This window comes from Leuresthes tenuis, unplaced genomic scaffold, assembly GCF_036924035.1.
Source record: "Leuresthes tenuis unplaced genomic scaffold, fLeuTen1.0.hap1 SCAF_24, whole genome shotgun sequence".
NCBI lineage: Eukaryota > Metazoa > Chordata > Actinopteri > Atheriniformes > Atherinopsidae > Leuresthes > Leuresthes tenuis.
Window position 1 is genome coordinate 1374694 of NW_027325378.1, and position 22575 is coordinate 1397268.

General features: G+C 42.3%; 1 protein-coding gene across 1 annotated transcript in view; it reads right to left on the minus strand.

Annotated features, from left to right (window-relative positions):
• lama1 (laminin, alpha 1) overlaps positions 1-18519 on the minus strand; it is a 43712-nt gene extending 25193 nt beyond the window's left edge. The window contains exons 1-29 of the mRNA XM_072378980.1: positions 18465-18519; positions 15482-15652; positions 15216-15328; positions 14632-14683; positions 13470-13660; positions 13194-13373; positions 13026-13115; positions 12136-12253; positions 11857-12035; positions 11578-11671; positions 11320-11477; positions 10027-10167; positions 9790-9948; positions 9569-9670; positions 8658-8872; positions 8043-8154; positions 7785-7895; positions 7542-7669; positions 7318-7404; positions 5434-5645; positions 3622-3728; positions 3353-3533; positions 3137-3273; positions 2825-3058; positions 2471-2614; positions 1293-1472; positions 870-1055; positions 656-783; positions 458-575 (exon numbers count right to left, since the gene is read on the minus strand). Of these exons, the coding sequence (XP_072235081.1) occupies positions 458-575; positions 656-783; positions 870-1055; positions 1293-1472; positions 2471-2614; positions 2825-3058; positions 3137-3273; positions 3353-3533; positions 3622-3728; positions 5434-5645; positions 7318-7404; positions 7542-7669; positions 7785-7895; positions 8043-8154; positions 8658-8872; positions 9569-9670; positions 9790-9948; positions 10027-10167; positions 11320-11477; positions 11578-11671; positions 11857-12035; positions 12136-12253; positions 13026-13115; positions 13194-13373; positions 13470-13660; positions 14632-14683; positions 15216-15328; positions 15482-15652; positions 18465-18519 (4083 nt within the window). The remainder of the gene's footprint in view (positions 1-457; positions 576-655; positions 784-869; positions 1056-1292; positions 1473-2470; positions 2615-2824; positions 3059-3136; positions 3274-3352; positions 3534-3621; positions 3729-5433; positions 5646-7317; positions 7405-7541; positions 7670-7784; positions 7896-8042; positions 8155-8657; positions 8873-9568; positions 9671-9789; positions 9949-10026; positions 10168-11319; positions 11478-11577; positions 11672-11856; positions 12036-12135; positions 12254-13025; positions 13116-13193; positions 13374-13469; positions 13661-14631; positions 14684-15215; positions 15329-15481; positions 15653-18464) is intronic.
• Positions 18520-22575: the final 4056 nt, after the last annotated feature.

Below are 22575 nucleotides of genomic sequence, written 5' to 3' on the forward strand. Positions count from 1 at the left end.
GAATAACTGGGTGTATGTTTGTGAACCTTTTAGCTAATTATCGACCTATATCCAATCTCCCTTTTATGTCTAAACTTCTTTAGAAAATAGTTGCAGCTCAACTTTGTGATCGTTTACGCAGAAATAATCTGTTTAGCCACACACACTCTGATAGCGGACTTGTGTCTGTGCTTGTCCTGTTGGATCTCAGAGCTGCATTTGATACGATCGATCACAGCATTCTGTTACAGAGACTTGAACATGTTATTGGGATTAAAGGAACTGCATTAGGCTGGTTTAAGTCATATTTATCTGATAGATTCCAGTTTGTTCTTGTAAATGAAGAATCTTGCTCACACACCAGAGTAAAATATGGAGTTCCTCTAGGTTCTGTACTTACACTCATTCTTTTTATGTTGCCAATTTAATTTAACTGAGAATGTGAATCCTATGGACCTTTTAAGTACCTGATCCTTACCTGACAGGACAGTCCGGTGTATCCAGGTGGACACACACACGACTCGATCAACCTGGCCACACCCTCGCTGTCATGTGACCCTGCTTCCACAGCAGTCTCCATGGTAATTTTAGCAATCCTTTACACAGTAACAGACAGGAAGTGATGTCACAGCTGCTGATGTCATAGCTGACACAAACAGTGATGTACAGTGTGTACCTGCTCTGCTGCATTCTGGTCCCGTATGAAGCCTTGATAATGATGTACTGAATGTTGCTGAGAACGGACATGAAGTCAGTGTGACTCACCGCCTTCTGTGACACTGAATTAAAATATTTCCACTTGTACTGTAAAACACACACACACCATTCATGGTTAACTGTTCCACATATGGTCTGAAACATCTGTTTCCGAGAGTTCCCTGATACTGTACCTCTGTCAGCCTGATGTTGTGCTGAGTCATGACACCGTTGTTCGGGGCAGTCATGTCAGTGTATATGATGTGATTCCTCAAGGTCCCGCCACTCATCAATACCTGAGGCTCCTGGTTTGACAGTCCTGACCCGTCTTCAGCATAGAAGGTGATGATGTAGGATAACATCCCGCCGTATGACAGCAGCTGTATAGCATGCACACACAAAGTGGGTAAAATGAACATAAAAAAATACATTAATTTATTATAAAAAGCAGCAGCTCTGATAGAGTCTGCTTTTTGCCTGTAGGGCTCGTTGTTTGCAAACAGACAGTTCAAATCACTTTTCACTTTTGTTAAATGGTTTTTTTGGCACATCTTCATCTGTTTAAATCTATGAGCTATCTATGTGATACTGTCAGTAAGCAGATGGGACAATGGTACCTGGCTGCTTTCAAACTGAACCGGCAGCCTCCAGTAGAGTGGGCCGACGAGCCTGCTGACATTCAGCTGGCGAGTGTCAAGCAGCATTTCATCTCCCTGTTGGTAAACTCCAGAAATCACACCCTCCAGGTTTGACAGGCTGACCAATGACAGGTGAGATGGAGGATGAGCCAGGGTTATCTGTGGGAAGAGGAGGTCTCTTTTAATGTAGTAACATGTGAATACTCGTAGATTAGGGTTAGTTATGTTACTCTGTTCTGGGGCAGATGGGATTTGTTAGACTGGAAAGGCAGCCTGGTAGAGCTAGCCATGAGAAAGGCTTTGGGAGTCTCTAAGGCCACCTGTCACTGCCTTTATTATTGTTCTGACAACTCCTGCAATACCGCTGGTGTCTAACTGTATCATCCTCGCTGTTCCTTTGGATCTATAATCAGTGTGGAGACAGCAGACCTACTTCTTGGGCAACAGTTGGTTCACCATATCACTTTGCCCTGGCTTGCTCCCTGGAGCGGACTCTCCAGTTTATCCTCACATCGTTGAGTCTTCTTCCGGCTCTCAACGAAGGCGGTCGCATTTCTACTCTCTCCTGAGTCTGCCCTCTCCCATATCTCTCCTGCTTCTCTTGTCTTGTCCTGTCCTGTCCTGTCTCAACTTCAGTGCCTCTCTCTGCATTGATTGGCTGGTCTCTAAACGCAATTGACAAAATTGCTGCTACAAGAAGCTCGGGTCCAGGGGAATCCGCCTGTCCCGACGGAACGTTCGCCGCTGGGTACACAAGGGACTCCTGGGAGAAGTGGAGAGTCGTGTGCCTGTTGATTCTCTCCGTTGAAGACATCGAGGATCTATACATATTCGGAACCATGATAATGGGCTTTCTGCTGATTGGATTAGGCATTGCCCTGGTGTATCGCAAAATTTAGAAGTCAGAGACAGCGGTCATAGGCCCCAAGCTGCCCGGCATGGCAGGATATGAAAAAATCTAGACCTTGGCTGAAGGAAAGAGACTCAGACAGAAGGCATTGGTTTACTGAGCCACAGCCAACGCTGATTCCTGCCATGACAACACCTCATGTTACTCTGTGCTCTGGGTTAGGGTTAGTCATGTTACTCTTTTCTTTGGGCAATAGTTAGTCATGCTACTCTTAGAGGTTAGATTAATCTGCAGAATGAACACTCACGTTTCCTCTGCTCAAGCCACCCTGTTCCTCACAGTCTCGGCTCAGTCCTGAACAGAAACACCGAGAACAGCCGTCTGGATTCTCATCTGACAAACCGAACCAACCGGACACACATTCCTCGCAGTGCCGACCTGACACTCCCGCCTTAACACACACATTACATACAAACATACACACACACACAGTGGAAGGATGAAACTGACGTTAGGGTTAGAGTTTAAAATAACATTTGTAAACTTAAACGAAAACAAATTTTCTCACAGATGAAAAGTCCTGATCCGTTTCCACTTAGACAAAAAATTACCCAAAAACATTCCCTGAACCTGAACCCAAACCCGGTTGTGTTCGTGTTACCTTGCATACACACTCTCCTGTGTGTCGACAGTCGCACGCCTCCTGCGTTGTGTTGCAGAATGTCTCATCTGTTCCTGCCCGGTCACAACTACATGCTGAGCATGCTGGGTAGCCATAGTAACCAGGTGTACACTGGTCACATGACCTGCCTGAGAACCCGTCTCTGCACAAACACTGACCACTAGCCGGGTCACACTGTGGGGCGGAGCTTCCTGCTGCACTGCAGCCGCATGGCTGAATAGACACAGACATTTAACACACCTGTGGCAGGTAGATTGAGGTGTGTGTGTGTGTGAGTGTGAGTGTATGTACCTTGCAGCCCTTGACGGGGTCATGACCCCAGTAACCTGCCTCACACCTGTTGCAGTGGTCCCCCTCAGCATGGGCAGGGCAGAGGCACTCTCCATTATTAGGGTCACAGTTACCGCCAGTGTGAGCACAGCTGCATGCTGAGAGGAGAACATGGAACAACCAGTCAGAGAGGGGTGCAGCTGCCAATCAGGGGTCAGACTGAAACTGTTGAACTACCTGTGCAGCGGCTGCCATGGAAACCAAAGTAACCCCATCCGCACTGATCACATTTAACTCCGGCCATGCCCTCCACACAGTCGCACTGCCCCTCTTCGTCGCATGATTCAGATACTGATCCAGACTGACTACAGCCACAGGGCCGACAGCCATGCCCACTTTGAAGCCCGAAGAATCCTGACTGAAAAAGGCAGAGTGAAAACAAGATGTCAGGAAACATGCAAGATGGGGTGTGTGTGTGTGTGTGCGCGTGCACGTGTGTGTTTTACCTGGCATCGGTCGCATATGCGTCCCGTCACGTTCTCTCTGCACCAACACTGACCTGTGCTGACATCACACTCACTGGAGAGGGCGCCTCTGGCATCACAGCCACACTCTGTGAGGGAAAGCCACGCCCACTGTCAGGTTGATGCAAATAAAGTTGAAAATAGTTGCAGTCAAGATGGACATGTTGTTGGACACAGGCAGCTGATTTCTGGGAACACCAGCTGGAGATCATTCTATCAACATCATCCTAAAGCCCTGCTCCACCGTGAATAATTTTTTTAATATAATTTAGACTTTTTATACACAGTCCCCCTCATTTCAGGGCTCCATAATGTTTATGCATTTGGCAGATGCTTTTATCCAAAGTGACTTACAAGTATGCAGTCAGGGTAAGGGGGTCTTGCCTAAGGACCCCTACTGGAGGTAGTACCTTTCATGCATGGGATTTGAACCCAGGTCTCCCACACAAAAGGTGGCAATCATCCAGTCCACTATATAGTGTTTGGGATAGTTAGCTTCCAGTTGTTTGTGGTTACTCAGGTGTGTTTCATTGATTCATCAGTGCAGGGATAAGATACCTCGCCTTGTTTCTACAGTTTGGAGTCTGTAGTTGTTCAACATGAGAAGAGCAAGTCAAGGAAGCTATTATGAGACTGAAAAACAAGAATAAAACCATCAGAGGCATGGGTCAAACCTTAGGATTATCAAATTCAGCTGTCTGGAAGATCATTGAGAAGAAAGCACTGGTGAGCTCTGTGATCACAAAGGGACTCGTAGGTCAAGAAAGATAGAAGAATCCTCAATATGGTAAAGAAAAATCCTCAAAAACCTTTTCAGCAGATCAGAAACAGTATTCAGGAGGTAGGTGTGTCTTTGTCAGAGACTACTATCCACAGAAGACTTCATGAACAGAAATAAAGAGGCTACACTGCTACATACTAGTTAGCCACAAAAACAGATGAACACATTACAGTTTGACAAAAAGTTCTTGAAGGAGCCGCAGAGTTCTGGAAAAAGATGTTCTGTACAGACGAAACCAAGATGAACCTGTATCAGAGTGAGGGCAAGGAGAAAGTGTGGAGACCAACAGGAAGTGCCCAAGATCCAAAGCATAGCATCTCCTCTGTTAAACACGGTGGTGAGGGTGTTATGGTGTGGGCATGTATGACTGCCACAGGTACTGGCTCACTTATATTCATTGATGATAGAGCTGCTGATGGCAGCTGCACAATGCATTCTGAGCTGGATAGAAACATCTGATCTGCTCAAGTTCCAGTAAATGCCTCCAAACTCATTGGACGGATAATGATAATGATCCCAAACATCCTGTTAAGCCAACACTAGAGTTTCTCAGGGCTGAAACATGGAACATTCTTTAATTTTCACACATACACACTCTACAGGGCCATGTGACCACAGAAGAAAGAGGTCATAGGTAATCTGGATTTGAAAAGATCAACATTCCTGTTACAACAGAATCCCTGAATCCCTAGTGTGTCATATTTCCTAATTAGCTTATTAAAATTTTAAATATTTGACCTGAAGTGACACCAACCAATCAGCTCTCAGTTTACTTCTTAGGTTTATGTTTATGGCAGATGCTTTTATCCAAAGCCACTTACACTTGTAGGGTAAGGGGGTCTTGCCTAAGGATTCCCTACTGGAGGTACTACCTTTCATGCAGGGGATTTTAATCCAGGTCACCCACATGAAAGGTGGCAATCTTACCACTACACTATCCAATCCAGTTGGTTACAGAGAGCTGCCTGTGAGAAAGCACTGAGGGCATTCCAACACCACCAGGTCTGACTCACCTTCACAGTCCTTGAGGTGCACTGCGTCTCCATAGTAACCAGGACGACAGACCTCACAGTGTCTTCCCGCTGTGTTACCAAGGCAATACAAACACTCTCCAGTGGTGATGTCGCAGTGTCCCTCCTCAGTGACATTCACATTACCATTACAGTCACAGCGAATACAGGAACCGCCCACAACCTGTGGGTTTCCGTAGAAACCACTTGCACACCTGGAAATGCAGACACACAGGTGTGAAAGAAGGTGCGTCCACCATATGGCACAGTCTGTTATCTGTCCTCACCTCTCACAGTATGACTCATCTGTCTGTTATCTGTCCTCACCTCTCACAGTATGACTCATCTGTCTGTTACTTGTCCTCACCTCTCACAGTATGACTCATCTGTCTGTTACCTGTCCTCACCTCTCACAGTATGACTCATCTGTCTGTTACCTGTCCTCACCTCTCACAGTATGACTCATCTTTCTGTTACCTGTCTTCACCTCTCACAGTATGACTCATCTTTCTGTTACCTGTCTTCACCTCTCACAGTATGACTCATCAGTGTGTTATCTGTCCTCACCTCTCACAGTATGACTCATCTGTCTGTTACTTGTCCTCACCTCTCACAGTATGACTCATCTGTCTGTTACCTGTCCTCACCTCTCACAGTATGACTCATCTGTCTGTTACCTGTCCTCACCTCTCACAGTATGACTCATCTTTCTGTTACCTGTCTTCACCTCTCACAGTATGACTCATCTGTCTGTTATCTGTCCTCACCTCTCACAGTATGACTCATCAGTGTGTTACCTGTCTTCACCTCTCACAGTATGACTCATCTGTCTGTTACTTGTCCTCACCTCTCACAGTATGACTCATCTGTCTGTTACCTGTCCTCACCTCTCACAGTATGACTCATCTGTCTGTTACCTGTCCTCACCTCTCACAGTATGACTCATCTGTCTGTTACCTGTCTTCACCTCTCACAGTATGACTCATCAGTGTGTTACCTGTCCTCACCTCTCACAGTATGACTCATCTGTCTGTTACCTGTCTTCACCTCTCACAGTATGACTCATCTGTCTGTTACTTGTCCTCACCTCTCACAGTATGACTCATCTGTCTGTTACCTGTCCTCACCTCTCACAGTATGACTCATCTTTCTGTTACCTGTCCTCACCTCTCACAGTATGACTCATCTTTCTGTTACCTGTCTTCACCTCTCACAGTATGACTCATCTGTCTGTTATCTGTCCTCACCTCTCACAGTATGACTCATCAGTGTGTTACCTGTCTTCACCTCTCACAGTATGACTCATCTTTCTGTTACCTGTCTTCACCTCTCACAGTATGACTCATCTGTCTGTTATCTGTCCTCACCTCTCACAGTATGACTCATCTTTCTGTTACCTGTCTTCACCTCTCACAGTATGACTCATCTGTCTGTTACCTGTCTTCACCTCTCACAGTATGACTCATCTGTCTGTTACCTGTCCTCACCTCTCACAGTATGACTCATCTGTCTGTTACCTGTCCTCACCTCTCACAGTATGACTCATCAGTGTGTTACCTGTCTTCACCTCTCACAGTATGACTCATCTGTCTGTTACCTGTCCTCACCTCTCACAGTATGACTCATCTGTCTGTTACCTGTCCTCACCTCTCACAGTATGACTCATCTGTCTGTTACCTGTCCTCACCTCTCACAGTATGACTCATCTGTCTGTTACCTGTCCTCACCTCTCACAGTATGACTCATCTGTCTGTTACCTGTCCTCACCTCTCACAGTATGACTCATCAGTGTGTTACCTGTCTTCACCTCTCACAGTATGACTCATCAGTGTGTTACCTGTCTTCACCTCTCACAGTATGACTGATCAATCTGTTACCCGTCCTCACCTCTCACAGTTGGTCCCAGTATATCCGCTCTCACACTGGTCACATGACACCTGTCCAGGTCCCTCCAGCACACAGGTGGGACTGAAACTGAAGCACACATATATTGTTGCAGCCTGTGTTCACTTAAACATCTCAAGTATAATGAGTGAGACTGCATTTAACTGGCCTTAAACATGTCTACATTTTTAAAAAATACTTTGAGATGGGCGCTGTAATGTAACAACCTGTTGGATAACTCTGTGAGAGGACATGGACACAATCGACAGTCCTCTGCCGTCCCCTCTGTCGCATCGCCATAAAAACCAAGGAGGCACTGATCACAGTGAGGACCGGTGGTGTTATGGGTACAACCCTGAGATCGAGAGGAAGATGTGTGGTCAGCTGACTTTAGGTCATATCTACAGACATTAATCCAAAGTGTTTCATTGCTGTTCATTTCAAATTAAATTTTCCTGATTAAAACTCACCACACAGACGCCGTTGATGTCGCACTCATTGGCATGATCGTTGCATTCACACTGCATACAGTTGCCTCCAAATAAGACTCCGCCCACTCTGTAGAAACCTGGGAGACATGCCTAAAACACCGAAACACACAACCATAGGTAAGACACATAGATCTATAAAGGAACCTTTACTCTGTATGAGTGTCCACCAGCTGATTCCAGCCTGACAGAACCCCACAGTACCAACAGTAAGGACAGAAATGACTGTACACTGCTGACCTCGCAGGACGTGCCGCTGTAACCCCACGGACATTCACAAATCTCCACAGCAACTGCCTGAACGCCAGAACCTGATCCAGAATCTGTCACATCTAGAGACACCGAGCTGAGACTGTAAGACAGACATGAATGTCATCAGTCAGAGTTCACCTGCTGCTGTTTGGGGAAGATCTGAGGTCCACATCAGTGACCCTCTCAGCAGGATGAACCTCCTCCTGACCTGCCGATCCTTTGTTTGAATGTGTCCACATGTATCTACAGCCAAACCCTCATGCATGGGTTAACGTTGGTACAAAGAAGCTCAGTTCTTTGGACATATTCTCTAAATGCAATGCTCAGCAAGACGAGAAAAGTATATGAGACCATATCACGAAATAAAATGCAGCGGGTAACCCTGTATGAACAGTTTGGTGAGTCAAGAAAAGTTGTTTTAAAGAATTGACATCCAGCCTTTATCTGTTCTGTCTCACCCCGAGCTGCCTGTTTGTTTCAACGACTTCTTAATGAAGGATTAATGATCTCTTTCACTGAGGAGGGAATCACCTTTTCAATCCTTCAGCTCTGCCCTGCTGATCAAAGCAGTAATCTCTAGGTAATCAGATTACTTTTTCTCACCGTATCTGTCCATCAGCAGAAGCGTTCAGGTGAACTCTGACCATCAGTGATGTCACATCAGCAAGGACCACAAGCAAGTCATCCCGGGTTATACGAACACCAGTTTGATCATCCACAAATTGCTGAGGAAGCATCATCACGGCAACCGGTCGCTCAGCCAGAGGTGAGAGGAAGAGAGGAAGAGGAGCTGAGAGATGAAGAGCTCGATTGTTACCCTGACAACGAGAGAAGGACAATGACTTTAACTAAGTTGAAAAAAAAAAGAATTATTCCTAAAACTGTAAATTATTTATTTTGTGGTTGTTAATTACAGCATGTATATCTTTTACAATGTGGGACCTGAAATGTCAGAACATGAGCTTGTGTTTTTCCTGACACTTTTCCTTGATGGAAAATGTCACAAAGTCAAGAAGAAGAAAAATATTTTTTCTGGAAATGATCATTTGGCTGTGCTGTGATGGCAGTCTGATGTGTGAAACTATTGTATCCCAAACACTGAGAGAAAGTAAACTGTGTGAGAAACAACACGCCATGTTTAAAGCAGCCTGTATAAATAAGGTCAGATTATAAAACTATTCTAATAAGTCATTTAAAACAATAAAAAGGGGGAAAGCCATGAAGTGAAATACTCTGTGTTGGTATTACATGAAGAAAGTTGCACATCCCCCTGGCCTCACAGCCTTCTCTGGATGAAAAATAAATTTTGGGATGATGTGTTATCCTTTTGCTAATAAAGGGAGCACCCTTTATTTTAATATGAAACTTTACTGTTTCATATTTTCAAAGTGATCATAAAGGAAACACTGCAGCTCCTGTCTTTAATATTTAGAGAGTTCCAGGAGCTCTTATCAAGGAACCTACTCTTCATCATTCTTAACAACATGGCGATCTGAACACAGGTTTGTTCTCACCTCAATTATGATGTCACAGAGAGCGAGGAGAAAGTGGTCTTCATTGTCCAAAGGTACGTCGTAAACAACAGAGAAGTTCAAGAATCCTCCATAAGACACAAGCTACAGAGTGGCAGGGAGACGGTTAGATTTCCACTTGATTAAGACCAGAGATGGAAATTATAGTCAGTCACACAGGTAAACAGGAAGTCCACTTCATTAGGACCATGATGGAAGCTAACCTTGCTGCTAAGGAAACTTCTGGGTGCTGCCCACCACAGCACCTGTTGGTGAGCAGCGCTGGAGGAGGCATTTCTGGGAAAGGGTAGATCGTTGCCGTACACAACGTGGGAACTTTGGGTGGACAGTGCCGGGTGGAGCAAAGCATCTGTAAGAATAACCTGATAAAAGAATATCAACAGAGTTTCTTCAAATGTTAAAGCCATACTGAGTTGTACCTGAGTAGAGGTGTTTGTTACCTGAGCTATGGTCCAGACGGAGCTCTCACAGACATCAGAAACACCAAAACAGAAACAGTCGGTGCAGCCGAGCGGGTTGGTCTGCTGTAAGTTGTAGAAACCGGGCTTACAGAGGTCACAGTGAGCTCCCATCACATTCACCTGAGAAGCAGAGAAGGTGAGTTGTGAGAGAACAAGTCTATAAAACAGGGGTGACTATAAGTTGTGCACAGAGGAGACTGGTGTTTCTGTCCATAATGTTTATGTTTATGCATTTAGCAGACACTTTTATCCAAAGCGACTTACAAATGAAAATATAACAAGCTATACAAAAAGCTAACAATAAACTACGTAAAAGGAACCCAGGAGTCCGACTCTGTCAGAGGTGACAGAGTAGAGATAGGGTGCAGGCGTAGAGGAAAGTACAGGAAGCTAAAGTGCAGAGATAGAGGGGGTAGGGAAGTACAAGGTAAGTGCTGGGATAGGAGATGCTCTCTGAAGAGCTGGGTTTTCAGGAGCTTCTTGAAGATAGACAGTGACGCCCCTGTCCTGGTAGCGCTCGGTAGGTCATTCCACCATCGTGGGACGACACATGAACAGAGTTTGGATTGTCTTAGGCGTGGTGTAGGCACCACGCCTACAGATGGTTCTGGACCATCTGTAGAGGTTTCACAGCACAGGCTGGGAGACCAGTTAGGAGAGCGTTGCAGTAGTCAAGGTGGGAGATGACCATGGCCTGCACCAGGAGCTGGGTGGCATGTTGGGTCAGGTACGGTCTGATCTTTCTTATGTTTAACAATACAAAGCGGCTGAACGAGCAACCGAGGTAATGTGATCTTTGAAGGTTAGTTGTTCATCAATCATGACACCCAAGTTTCTAGCAACCTTTGATTGAGCAAGGGATTCAGTTTGGATGCAGATGCTGTGGTGTATGGTTGGTTTGGCTGGGAAGACCAGCAGTTCAGTTTTTGGGAGGTTAAGTTGGAGGTGATGGGCTTTCATCCATGTTGATATGTCAGAGAGACAGTCTGAGATTCAGCTGAGATTGTGCGGTCGTCAGGTGGGAATAACAGATAGAGCTGGGTATCATCAGCATAACATTGGTATGAGAAGCCATGTGATCAGATGATCTGTCCCAGTGAGTTGGATTATATGGCAAAGAGAAGAGGTCCAGTACCTCTTCGGTCCAGTACTGAACCTTGGGGGACCCCTGTGGCGAGGTGGTGTGCTGCAGAAGTGTGACCATTAATCGGTGAACAGGGAAGATGTCAGATGACATAAGCCAACACATGAGCCATTGATGAGACTGTTTACCTTGCAGGTGCAGGGGCTGCATGGGTCGGTGTTGGTGCTGCCCAACAGGTTACACTCACAGCGGACACACTCAGGAAAATCTCTGTATCCAAACGCACAGAGATCACACTGTCGACCTGCAAAACCTTCCTTACACTCACACTGACCTGCAGACACACCTGAACATACAGAGAAATCCTCATTCAGAGAAACAGTTTGACATGACGATAAAAGCAAATATTCCAGAATTTAAAAATAAACTGAGAGGAAAAGAATGACCTGGCTGTGAATGATCTCTGATGCAGACAGAAGAAACCGATCCTCTTGGATCACAGTTACACTGAACACAGGGGAAGTCAGAGTACGGCGAGATCTACAACACATAGAACCACAGGAACAGTCCAACATTGTTATGCGGTATTATTTACAGTACCTCAGTGGGTCTGTGGTGTTATTTACAGTACTTCAGTGGGTCTGTGGTATCATTCACAGTACCTTAGTGGTTTCTGTGGTGTTATTAACAGTACCTCATTGGGTTTGTAGTATTATTCACAGTACCTCAGTGGGTCTGTAGTATCCATCCCTGCAGGTCTCACAGTTGATGCCGGCTGTGTTCTGTTGACAGTTGATACATACTCCCCCTCCCTGGTGTATGTCATGGGTATTTAAACTCAATGAGAGTTCAGACACCGTCTGATTGTAGAAACAATCCTCTGCTTTGTTGTGACAGTTACACCCTGAGACAGGTAATGACAGACAGGTGAGAGGCAGGTAAGTGTTTGAATAAAGAGACTAGAAAAAAGAGAGTAGTTTTTCCTTCTTCCTGGTATTTCTTACTTTCACAGGTATTTCCCTCAGAGATGGTTCCAGGTTGCCATGGCTGCTGATGGTAACCGGGGCAGCATTCATTGCAGTTTTCTCCACAGGTGTTGTGTTCACACAAACACTGCAGTTTCTGTTAAACCAGACATATCAATCAGTCAGAATACGTCACAAGTCTTCATTTATTTATTTAATCACTTTTAGAATCGTGTCACACTGATGCAGCCTGCCAGAGCCACATAACCGTCGCTTTGGGAAAGTTGTTAACCTGTTGGAGCAGTTAACTGAGCTTTCCAAAACCCAAGTAATGCCAGGAAGAAGATCCCAAATCAAACTGAGTAGAAAAGGGAGACATCTAGCATGTATAGCACAAACAAAATGGAGAGAAAAGAGAAGGAAGTTTAACCCATTTCTTCTATTGTTCATTATAGAAAATGTGAGATCAATGGTGGATAAAATAGATGAGCTTGGAGCCCTTGGCGGAATATCAGGAAGAGATCTAACTTCAGGAAAAACTCTAGCAGCTCTCTGCTCGGTTTTAAGACTCTACAGGCAGACAGAGACTGCAGACATAGCAGTAACATAAAATGAGGAGGATTACAGAGCTGGTTAACAACAGATGGTGTAATCATGTCACTGAGAAGGAGTGTCTCTGTACCCCAGATGTTGAACTGTTGGCTGTGAGTTTCTGTTGTCTACTGAGAGAGTTCACCTGTGTTACCAGCTGATGCTGTGTGCGACATCATCGGCTAAATTGTTGCTAAGCTACAAAAACAACACCCCAACTGAGTAGCAGTAGCATATATTTAATGACAATTAATACTGCAGCAATATAATTTCTCTTTGGGGATAAATAAAATATCAATTAACAGAATTCATGCAGGTACACAGATCTGTGTCATTACCTTGGTAACAGGATCTGGGGGGCAGCTCTGGGCATGTCCATAGCATATACACATCCCACCCACAGAGATGTCTTTGATTGAGTAATAATACTGAGAAACACAATAACACAATGATGAAAGATCAGAAAAACAATCGGGTCCTGCAGCTGTCTTTGTAGCCTATCTTACCCTCCTGGTCACAATAGGGTCGATGTCTCGAGGATCATGGGTGCTTAATGTCATCAAGTCCGCATTGAGGGTTCTGATTCGCTGAAGTCTCAGTCTGATGTAATGAGCTGACGTGAAGTTCAGAAGGTCAGAGGTCAAATCATCAGCTCCAGGGCGGCCATTAATCAGAGAGGTGTGGATCTGATAGAGACAGGTACAGAGGCAGACATGTCAAAGACAAACTCAGACAGGTCATACCAACAGGTTGAAGACAAATAGAAACACAAGCTATCTCACCTCGCCGTGCTCCAGTGGGTTCAGCCTTGAGTAATATGACGTACAGATGACCTCAGTATCACTTCTGTAGGTGGGTGGTCCGAGCCTCGGGGTTATGTTATAACGAGTCAAACACTCTGAGTCACTGATGGCATAAAACTGCCAGGGATGGAAAGTCACACCATCCAGAGAACGCTCCAGGATCCAATTACCTGGGAGACAGACGTAGTGATCTAAATCTAAATCTCAATTACTTAAAACAGGATATAAACATGTATAAGATAAAAGGAAAAAGTAACAGACATTAACCATTTAAAACAGACTGTAAAGAGATATTAGTCCAATTCAAGCTTATTTGCATGGGAAAAAAACTTTACATGAAGTGTAAACAAATAATGAAACAGAAGAATGAAAAAACATGGTGTATATAAATATGGAGCTAAAATAATTCAATTTGTCAATATAAATCCATTTTTGAATTTCAGTTCTGCAACACATTAAAAAAAAAAGAAAAAAATGGTACTGGGGCAATTTAGAGCTAGTATGATTTAAAGAAAGATTCCGAATATTATATCTAACAGAAGATGTGAACAGTCGATTGTAACCATGATTTGGTACAAAAGCCGCCTCCAGGACAGGCTGAGTCTCTGAGGAGCAAAGATGTTCAGAGGATCTCCAATTTGTCAATGAATTTGTGAGAAAATCATTAGCCGCATTCGGACAAAGACGTTCTAAGGACGTCTAAAGGTTCTAAGTTTCTAAAGGATGGCTTCTAACGCAATTTTTGAGGCCTTTAAGTATTCATAATTTGTGAAGGAGTGTTTATTTATGATTTCGGTTAACTATTCTTCTATTTTGACTGTCACTTTATTGGATGCAACTCTGTTTTCTTTTTTTCATTCACTATTATGGTTTATTTATTTTTCTTGTACTTTTTTCAATAGGACAGGCTTAAATATAAGCATTAAGCTTCAGCCTGTGACTTTTCAGTAACTTTAAAAGGCTTTGATTGTACTGAACTGAACACAGTTGTTGTTTACTGTGTGACTGAATAAACAAACAACAAACAAACACGTAACCCAGTGAATGTTTGACCATGATTATGTTTGTTTTTCTTTGGACCCAAGACACCACCTAAAGCTTTTACAGATAGAAAACAGATAAACAGATGGGCTGCTCTCACCTGGTCGTGGAGAGTTGGCTGCCTTAATGATGATGTAGGCAACCTGAAAAATCTAAACAAACAGACAATCTTACATGACTTTCAGAAAACCCAAGTTACAAAGGCTCTCGCCCATGATCATGCAGCCTAAAGTGGGCAGTGATACGCCAGATTGGATGGCTGAGAAAATAAAACAACATAAGCCCTTTTCACATCAGGTTTGGAACATTAATGGATCTGTCCCAGTAGCCTCACACACTGATGTGCCTTTGCTCATATTCATATCATGTCATGTGTGAAATTTCAGAGGTGGAACGGGTAGAGGGGCTTCCACATATCAAGTCAGCATCATAGAATTCGTCACTCTGACCAACAATGCTGTCGTCACTCAGCTGATTCTGGACGCTAGCTGGATTGTTTAAGGACACGCTCATGTGGAACTGAACCACCTCGGTTTGGCATGTGTGAAGTATGTAGATGTATTGTGTGAAGCACTTTGAATTCCCTTGTAGCTGAAAGGTGCTATACTGATAAACTTGCCTTTATAATGAAATCACTCTTATTGTTTTTATCCTTACCTATCAGCATATGTGTGTGTGTGTTACCTGTTTCAGATCCAGGGTAATGGTGACCCAGTGAAACTGCCGTCCGTTCTTGATGCTCGGGCTCTGCCACCACTGATTGGTTCCATCTATGGCATTTGTGATTGGATGACGTTCTGTTCAGAAAAATACTGTTATCACTTTGTGTTGTGAAGTCCTGCAGCACTGCTGTGGACTACTACATTCACCTGCATGTAAATATTACTCTGTGCATATCATGAAACCACCAGTTTAAAGTGGACTCTATGATTCTAACGCAGGTCTGATACCTTTGGATAGGACAGATTTGGCGTCACATTTGGGGCAGTGTGGGTTCTTGATTCTTCGTCCTGGAACGTGTTCGACCAATTTGCAGTAAACTTCCGGTTCTGGGTCACCACACGTGGCATTACTGCCGATCTCTGCATTACTGGCCAGATTAAAGATGGCAGGAAACAACCCTGAAAGACAGTGAGTGGAAGAATGAATAGATGAATAGATTAATGGAAGAATGGATGAATGGATAAATGGAAGAATGAGCTGACTGACTGCTGTTTCCTCTCAGATGCTGACTCACAGAGTGAATGAGCCTCTGCAGGTAAAGTCTCAGGTGATTCACTGTCTAAATCTTTGTGGTTGGACTCCAGCTCCTGAGGCTGCATCACCACATGATCACATGATGCCACATTATCAAGTGATCTTCTATTTCTGAAGGTTTCCTGAGTGAAAATTAGCCACATCAGAAGAGACACACGTACTTTTATCTTTGTGAGATCATCGTTCAGTATATTAACTGTACAAGCCAGCATCACACACACACAAATTATTCACTCAGCTGCTGACTCCTGCTGGGTTTCTCACTCCTCTCTGTTTTTAACTGCTATTTATGTTGATGGGATTATAAACAAAGTCTAAATTTCTTGCCTTATGTATTCCCAAATGGTAAAACATGTTTACACTCAACATTTGTGGAGCCTGACTCGCCTTTGTTGTGCATCACTGTGAAAGTACAGAGAAAGCATGGGCAGGTTCAAAGTAAATCTGGAGCCTGGGAGCCCTCTCAGTGTAGTCAGCCCCCACGGGTGTTTTTTTCCTTGCCTTGGGTCTTGGTGCCTGGCCATGTCTCTGTCTAATAGGTGCAGTGGCTCTAAGTTTGTGCGTTTGTGTGTGTGTCTGAATGATGAAACAGGCTGTGTGTGTAATCTTTGATTTCTTTCTAAGAAACAGTATAGAAAATAAAGAACCAACGACAGCACAGACGCAACCAAAAGCCGCCCACAGCTCAGATTGATCCACAGATTTAGGAGACTGCTCTGAAGTGATAGTAAAGTTTGCGAAGCCCCAACAGAGAGAGGCCTCTGTTTTACCAACGGAAACAACTGTATTCAGCCAATAAGGCAACATAAATATGTGAAAAGATCAAGGGTTAAACTTGCTGAGGGATGACTGCCTAAGGATGAAACTGTAACATGTAGAAGTGCATGTGCAAATAGACTTTATGACTGAAGGGGAACCAGTTTTAAATGGGTTTTATAAAAAGCGGAGTTCAATGAAAGATTCGAGTGAAACATCATAGTTTGCATTGAGAATTTACTCCCATCTCAAAACTGGGTTAGAGAGATGAAACTCAGTGAACACAAAGTTCTTTAAACAGACTGCAGTCAGACTGTTGTGTCTGCTTGCTGTTCTCACCTTGAAGTGATCCTGTAAACAGGGAAGTCAAACTCTGAAACAGCAAAACAACTTTTACTGTTTCTTCTCCAGAAAGTAAATAACAGATCTAACCCTTAATGACAGCTGTGTGTAATCAGCTGTGTGGGTCTGACATCATCTCGGGTGGCCTCACACACAGAGACACACTAACTCTTTCAGACGTAATTCAGTTTCTGTTAAACTAAGAACAGCATTGTTTTTAAAAAATGTGATGAATATGTTTGTTCTCACTTTAACTGATGTTGCACGATATTGTTTTTGCATGTCTCAGCTGTTGTGAAGAATTCCCTGAAGGTGTGATCAATTAAAATGCAGTATCTGGCAATCAGGATGCTGTTGTTTTAGGGTTAGGAACAGATAACGGCACAAATATTAAAAACAACATGTTGATTTAGGAAATACTCTCAACTGTTACTTTAAAGTTCACTGAAAGTGCTGACCAGTGAATTAAAAAAGTTTTTGCCTTTTGGGTTAGGGTTATGTGAACTGTCAGCTGATGAACTGATAAATCAAAAGTCATCTTCATAAAGTTGTTCTAACTGAAACCCTGAAGATGGGGATTTAATTTCTGCACGTTTCCATCATCCTGTTTATGCAGCTTTTAAACATTGGAAGATCAAACTTCCTAATTTAAGAGAAGAATACTTTATTTTATCGCTCCCTTTTTAATCTGCTTTTGCAACTTTTTCCTTGTCTCCTTACCACTTCGACCGTCCTGCCTGCAGTGAGACCACCGGTGAACTTTCTGTTCTGACCTCTGTGTGATGTCTCCACAGAGCGGGTGGCATCATCAGCCCTGGTTTAAATGACAGTATTTGAAGAGGACTCCAACAAGGGCAAACAGATGTCCGTCCCTCCAGGCTGTAAATCAACAGGAACTAGTCTTCTGTACCTGTACCTGCTGTACCTGAGTCTGGGGGTCTCAGGTACAGCATATGAATAAATCTGGTTCATTGTTAGCAGAGGTCTTTTATTAGATCTGAACCAATCTGAATAAGAGGAACCGATGACATCATTCTGTCTGTTCTAACCAAAAGTTTCAGATGTGTGTGTGTGTGCTGGAAAGTGTGAAGCCCTAACTCCCCCACCAACACACACACACACAGTTCTGTGGGGGAGGTGGTGTGGTCACATGGGGGAGGTTTCAGGGGGTTGTGGGGGAGGGAAACTGGGGAAGGAAGCACCATGAGTGTTACCTCTGATTATCAAACACACACACACAGCTAACCGGTCAGTTTATGGTCAGCTTTAGATTTGTATGAATTCATTAAAAATAAAACAGAGATCAAACCTTCACACAGAGCTGGATCAGGCAGATAAATGAGGGAAACTAAACTCCCATCAGTCATGTGCAGCACTGATTAACTTCAGAACTGCGATCAGATTCATAGAATCTCTGACGAAAACATTTTGGGGATAAAAATGTTGTCAGTTCATAACAGTTTGGTCTGATCAGTTTCATCACTGAAGTCCAAACTGAATCCAGGACTTTAAAGCAACTTTTAACAGAAATAAGTATCAGAACTCAGCTAAACTTACAGGGAATATAAAAAGCCTCACCTCTTTGCTGAGCTGCAGCTCGCTCCATCAGCAACAACAGCAGCAGCAGCTTCATCTCTGCACACTGGTTCAACTGAGCCCAACCAGAATCAGAGCAGAACCAGTACCAGCATTAACTGCAGTTTAGCTTAGAGCCCCTGAAGCTGAACCAGAACCAACTGGAAGAATCAGTGTGGCTCAGAGGAATGTGTTGCTGCAGAGTTTGTTCAGGAACGCCACAGAGATTCTACCTCTCTCTACCTCCCCCTCTCTCTCATTCATTCTGCTCAGTGGAGGAGGAGGAGGAAGAGGGGGGGTCTGTACCATCTGATCTGATCATGGGGGTGTCAGAGGATTCAAAACTTCTTCATATTAAAGATGTCTGTTAAAGAAAACTAAAACAAAATCCAGAAATATTCTCTTTGAATTTTTTATGTCTCATCATAATTGATTCTGGTTTTTGTTCTTTTAAACTTGTTATTCTACTTTTTTAAAATGTGTTTATGCAAAGAAATCAATCCTTTCAGAGCTCAATGTGCACCTTTTAATTATTATTTAGTTTTATGAAATCATTACTTCAACTTCCAACATCATTTTTCTGTCAAAGAGACCAGAATCACTCAGCAGATTAAATAGTTTATCAGCTCTGGTTCAGAGTTCAGACGCACCTAATCAGTAATCATGATTCTATCAGCAGAAACACTGACATGTTACACCGGGGTCAAACTATTAGAGCTAAAAAAAAACAATCATGACAAGATGAACATTTCAGTGTGAAGAGAGGAATCATAATGTGTTTTACTTTTATTTGGATTGGTGGGAGAATAAGGGTTAAATCATATCAAAGCAGCAGCTTACTCCTTTAACTGCCCTCCCTCATTCAGCTGAAACTATTGTCTTCTTGGCAGGGGTGGATCATACCATCTTGCTGGGGGGGTTCACAGTTTGTTGTAAGATTAACTTCTTTCAGTAAGACAAATCAAAGTAAAAACCTCTGATGTCTGATGACTGGAGACATGAGATTCTCCATGAATACAACATAATTATGTGACAATACTGATTTAACTTCAACTTAAACTAACTAACTACATACAGACAAACACACACACACACATACATATGTATATATATATATATATATAAATGTAGCCTTACTTAAGGAACTGTATTCACTCTGAAATCAGAGTCATTGTAGTGGGTGACTTTAATATTCATGTAGATGTTGAAAATGACAGCCTAAATATTAACTTTAATTCTATATTAGACTCTATTGGATTTTCTCAAAGTGTTCACAGACCTACTGCCTTAATCACACCCTTGACCTTTGACTTATGGCATTGAGAGTGAACAGTTCACAGCATTTCCTCATAATCCTGTCTTGTCTGACCATTTCTTGATTATTTTTGAATTTACATTACTTGACTACACGGTTTCTGAGAAGAATTCTACATATAGAAGGTGTCTGTCAGAGAATGCTGTAACCAGATTTAAAGAGTTGATTTCATCATCCTTTTCTTCACTGCCATGTGCAGATATGACAGAGGATGGCTACCTAAACTTTACTCCAGTAGAACTTGACTCTCTTGTTGACAGCACTATAGCTTCAATGCGTCCAACACTGGACAATGTTGCCCCTCTGAAAAGGAAGGTAATCGGTCAGAAGAGGTTGGCTCCTTGGTATAATTCACAGCTGCTTTAAAGCAGACTGAAGAAAGCTGGAGAGACAGTGGCGTTCCTCTAATTTAGAAGAGTCTCAATTAGTCTGGAAAGATAGTTTAATAACGTATAAGAAAGCCCTTCATAAAGCTAGAACTGCTTATTATTCATCATTGATAGAAGAGAATAAGAATAATCCCAGGTTTCTCTTCAGCACTGTAGCCAGGCTGATAAAGAGTCCAAGCTCTGTTGAGCCATGTATTCCTTTAACTCTCAGCAGTGATGATTTCATGAGATTCTTCATCAATAAAATAGTTTCTATCAGAGAGAAGATTAATGGAATCCTTCCCACTATTATCACTGATGTATCAGGAAGAAATTGTCTTGCTATTGTCAAGGGTTTAATATTACCTTTTATTGTACATATTTATTATCCATTGTGCTTTTACAGAGTTGATACACTCCTTTTTGAAGGGAATAAGCATTGATCCCACAGTGAGACGGGTTGAAACAGGAAAGAGACTGAGTTGAGTGTTGAGAGAAACTGCTACATGCTGAATGTTAAAATGTGTTATAAAAAATTAGACAAACCAATTTATTTGGATACAGTACCATTAGTACATGACATTCTTAACAAGTTACGTAAAAACAAAGTGTTTATTAAAAAACAATTAAGTTGTTTAAAAGGTGAATTGGACCACGACCTGGGCGGTTTTATATCCTACCTAAAATCCATAAAGAACCAGAAAAGTGGACCATACCTTTCAAGGTTCCCCCAGGAAGGCCGATTGTGGCAGTGAGACATATGAAACTGCAGAATTCATTGATTATTTTCTGAATCCCTTATCTGTTAAACATCCCTCTTATCTAAAAGATACTTAACATTTCATTAGCATCATTAAGGACTTGGACATACCGATAGATTCATTTTTCTTTACAATTGACATAGACAGTTTATACACAAATATTGCCACGGAAGCTGGATTAAAAGCTGTTAAGAAACTGTTCATTAGCTACCCTGCAAGAAAAAGACCAGATAAAGAGATTTTACAGTTATTGGAAATAAATTTAACAAAAAACTATTTAGACTTTAATGGGGAATTTTATTTACAAGTTAAGGGGACTGCAATGGGGAAGAGGTTTGCTCCCGCGTATGCGAACATTTTCATGGCGGATTGGGAAGAGAACGTTTTAAATAGGTGCAGTAAGAAACCTCTTCTCTATTTGAGATATTTGGATGATATTTTTGGTATTTGGACACACTCCGTGGAAGAATTTCAACAATTTATTCAAATTCTTGACACTTTTTTTTATCCTTCCATCCGATTCAAAAATACAATTTTCATAATCAATCTATAAATTATGTATAAAGGAAGAGACTTTCAACAAAGCCACAGGTTCAATATAAAGGTATATTTTAAAGAAACTGATACTCATGCACTTTTATTTAAAACAAGTTTTCATCCCAGACACACTTACAAAGGACTGATCAAATCACAATTTATTAGATTTATCTGAATCTGTAGCCAAAATGAGGATTTTGAAGAAGCTGTGGGAATTCTTTTTGCAGCATTGAAAAAGAGGATATTCCCGATCCTTTCTTCTGCAATGTCGAAATCAATTTCTAACCCCTACTTTAAAACAAGGAGAGAAGAAACAATTGATTCCTGTTATCATTCATTTTTCCTCTGTAGGGGCTACACTTAATAGAAAAATTTAAGATAATTTCACAAATATTATAAAAAATCAGGGATTATTAAAAAATTATCAAGTAATTTCGGCCTACAGGAGAAACAAAAATTTGTGAGACTATTTGGTAAGAGCGAGATTACAACCCATGCAATTAAATAAGAAAAAGCGAACATGTTCAGAAAATTTTATTCAATTTGAATATGTGCTGAATAGAAGAAAAAAAAAGTGTTTTTAAAATTCCACAAGTTTTCAATTTGGACACTAGAAATTGTGTGTACATGATAACTTGCCAAAAATGTGGAATACAGTACATTGGTGAGACTAAAAATTAAATTTCAACTAGGATGAATCAATATAAAATCAAACATAAAAAGGAGACACACACTCTGGTACTTAAACATTTTATTGAGCATTGCTGGCGTAATTTGAAGATCTCAGGAATGCAGAATAATTCTTCTTGGTCGGATGAGGATAGGAAGATTAAAGAAAGACAGTGGATTTATCTTATGGACACTAAAGAACCTTTTGGTTTGAATATTAGATACACTTGATTCATAATTAATTGACTATCCTATCCTTATTGGATTCCAACCCTAAATTTTCACTTGCCCTCTCTTCTTGAGTCTTGACCCTGTCGTTATTCTAACCCTAACCATCACTCCTTCTATGACTTCTAACCCTAATTTGGCCTACCCTATCATTAGAGATTAAGAAATTTAGAGTCTTATTGAGGCCTGACCTGATCATTATTCTAACCCTAACCGTCGGTATTTTTATGAGTTTT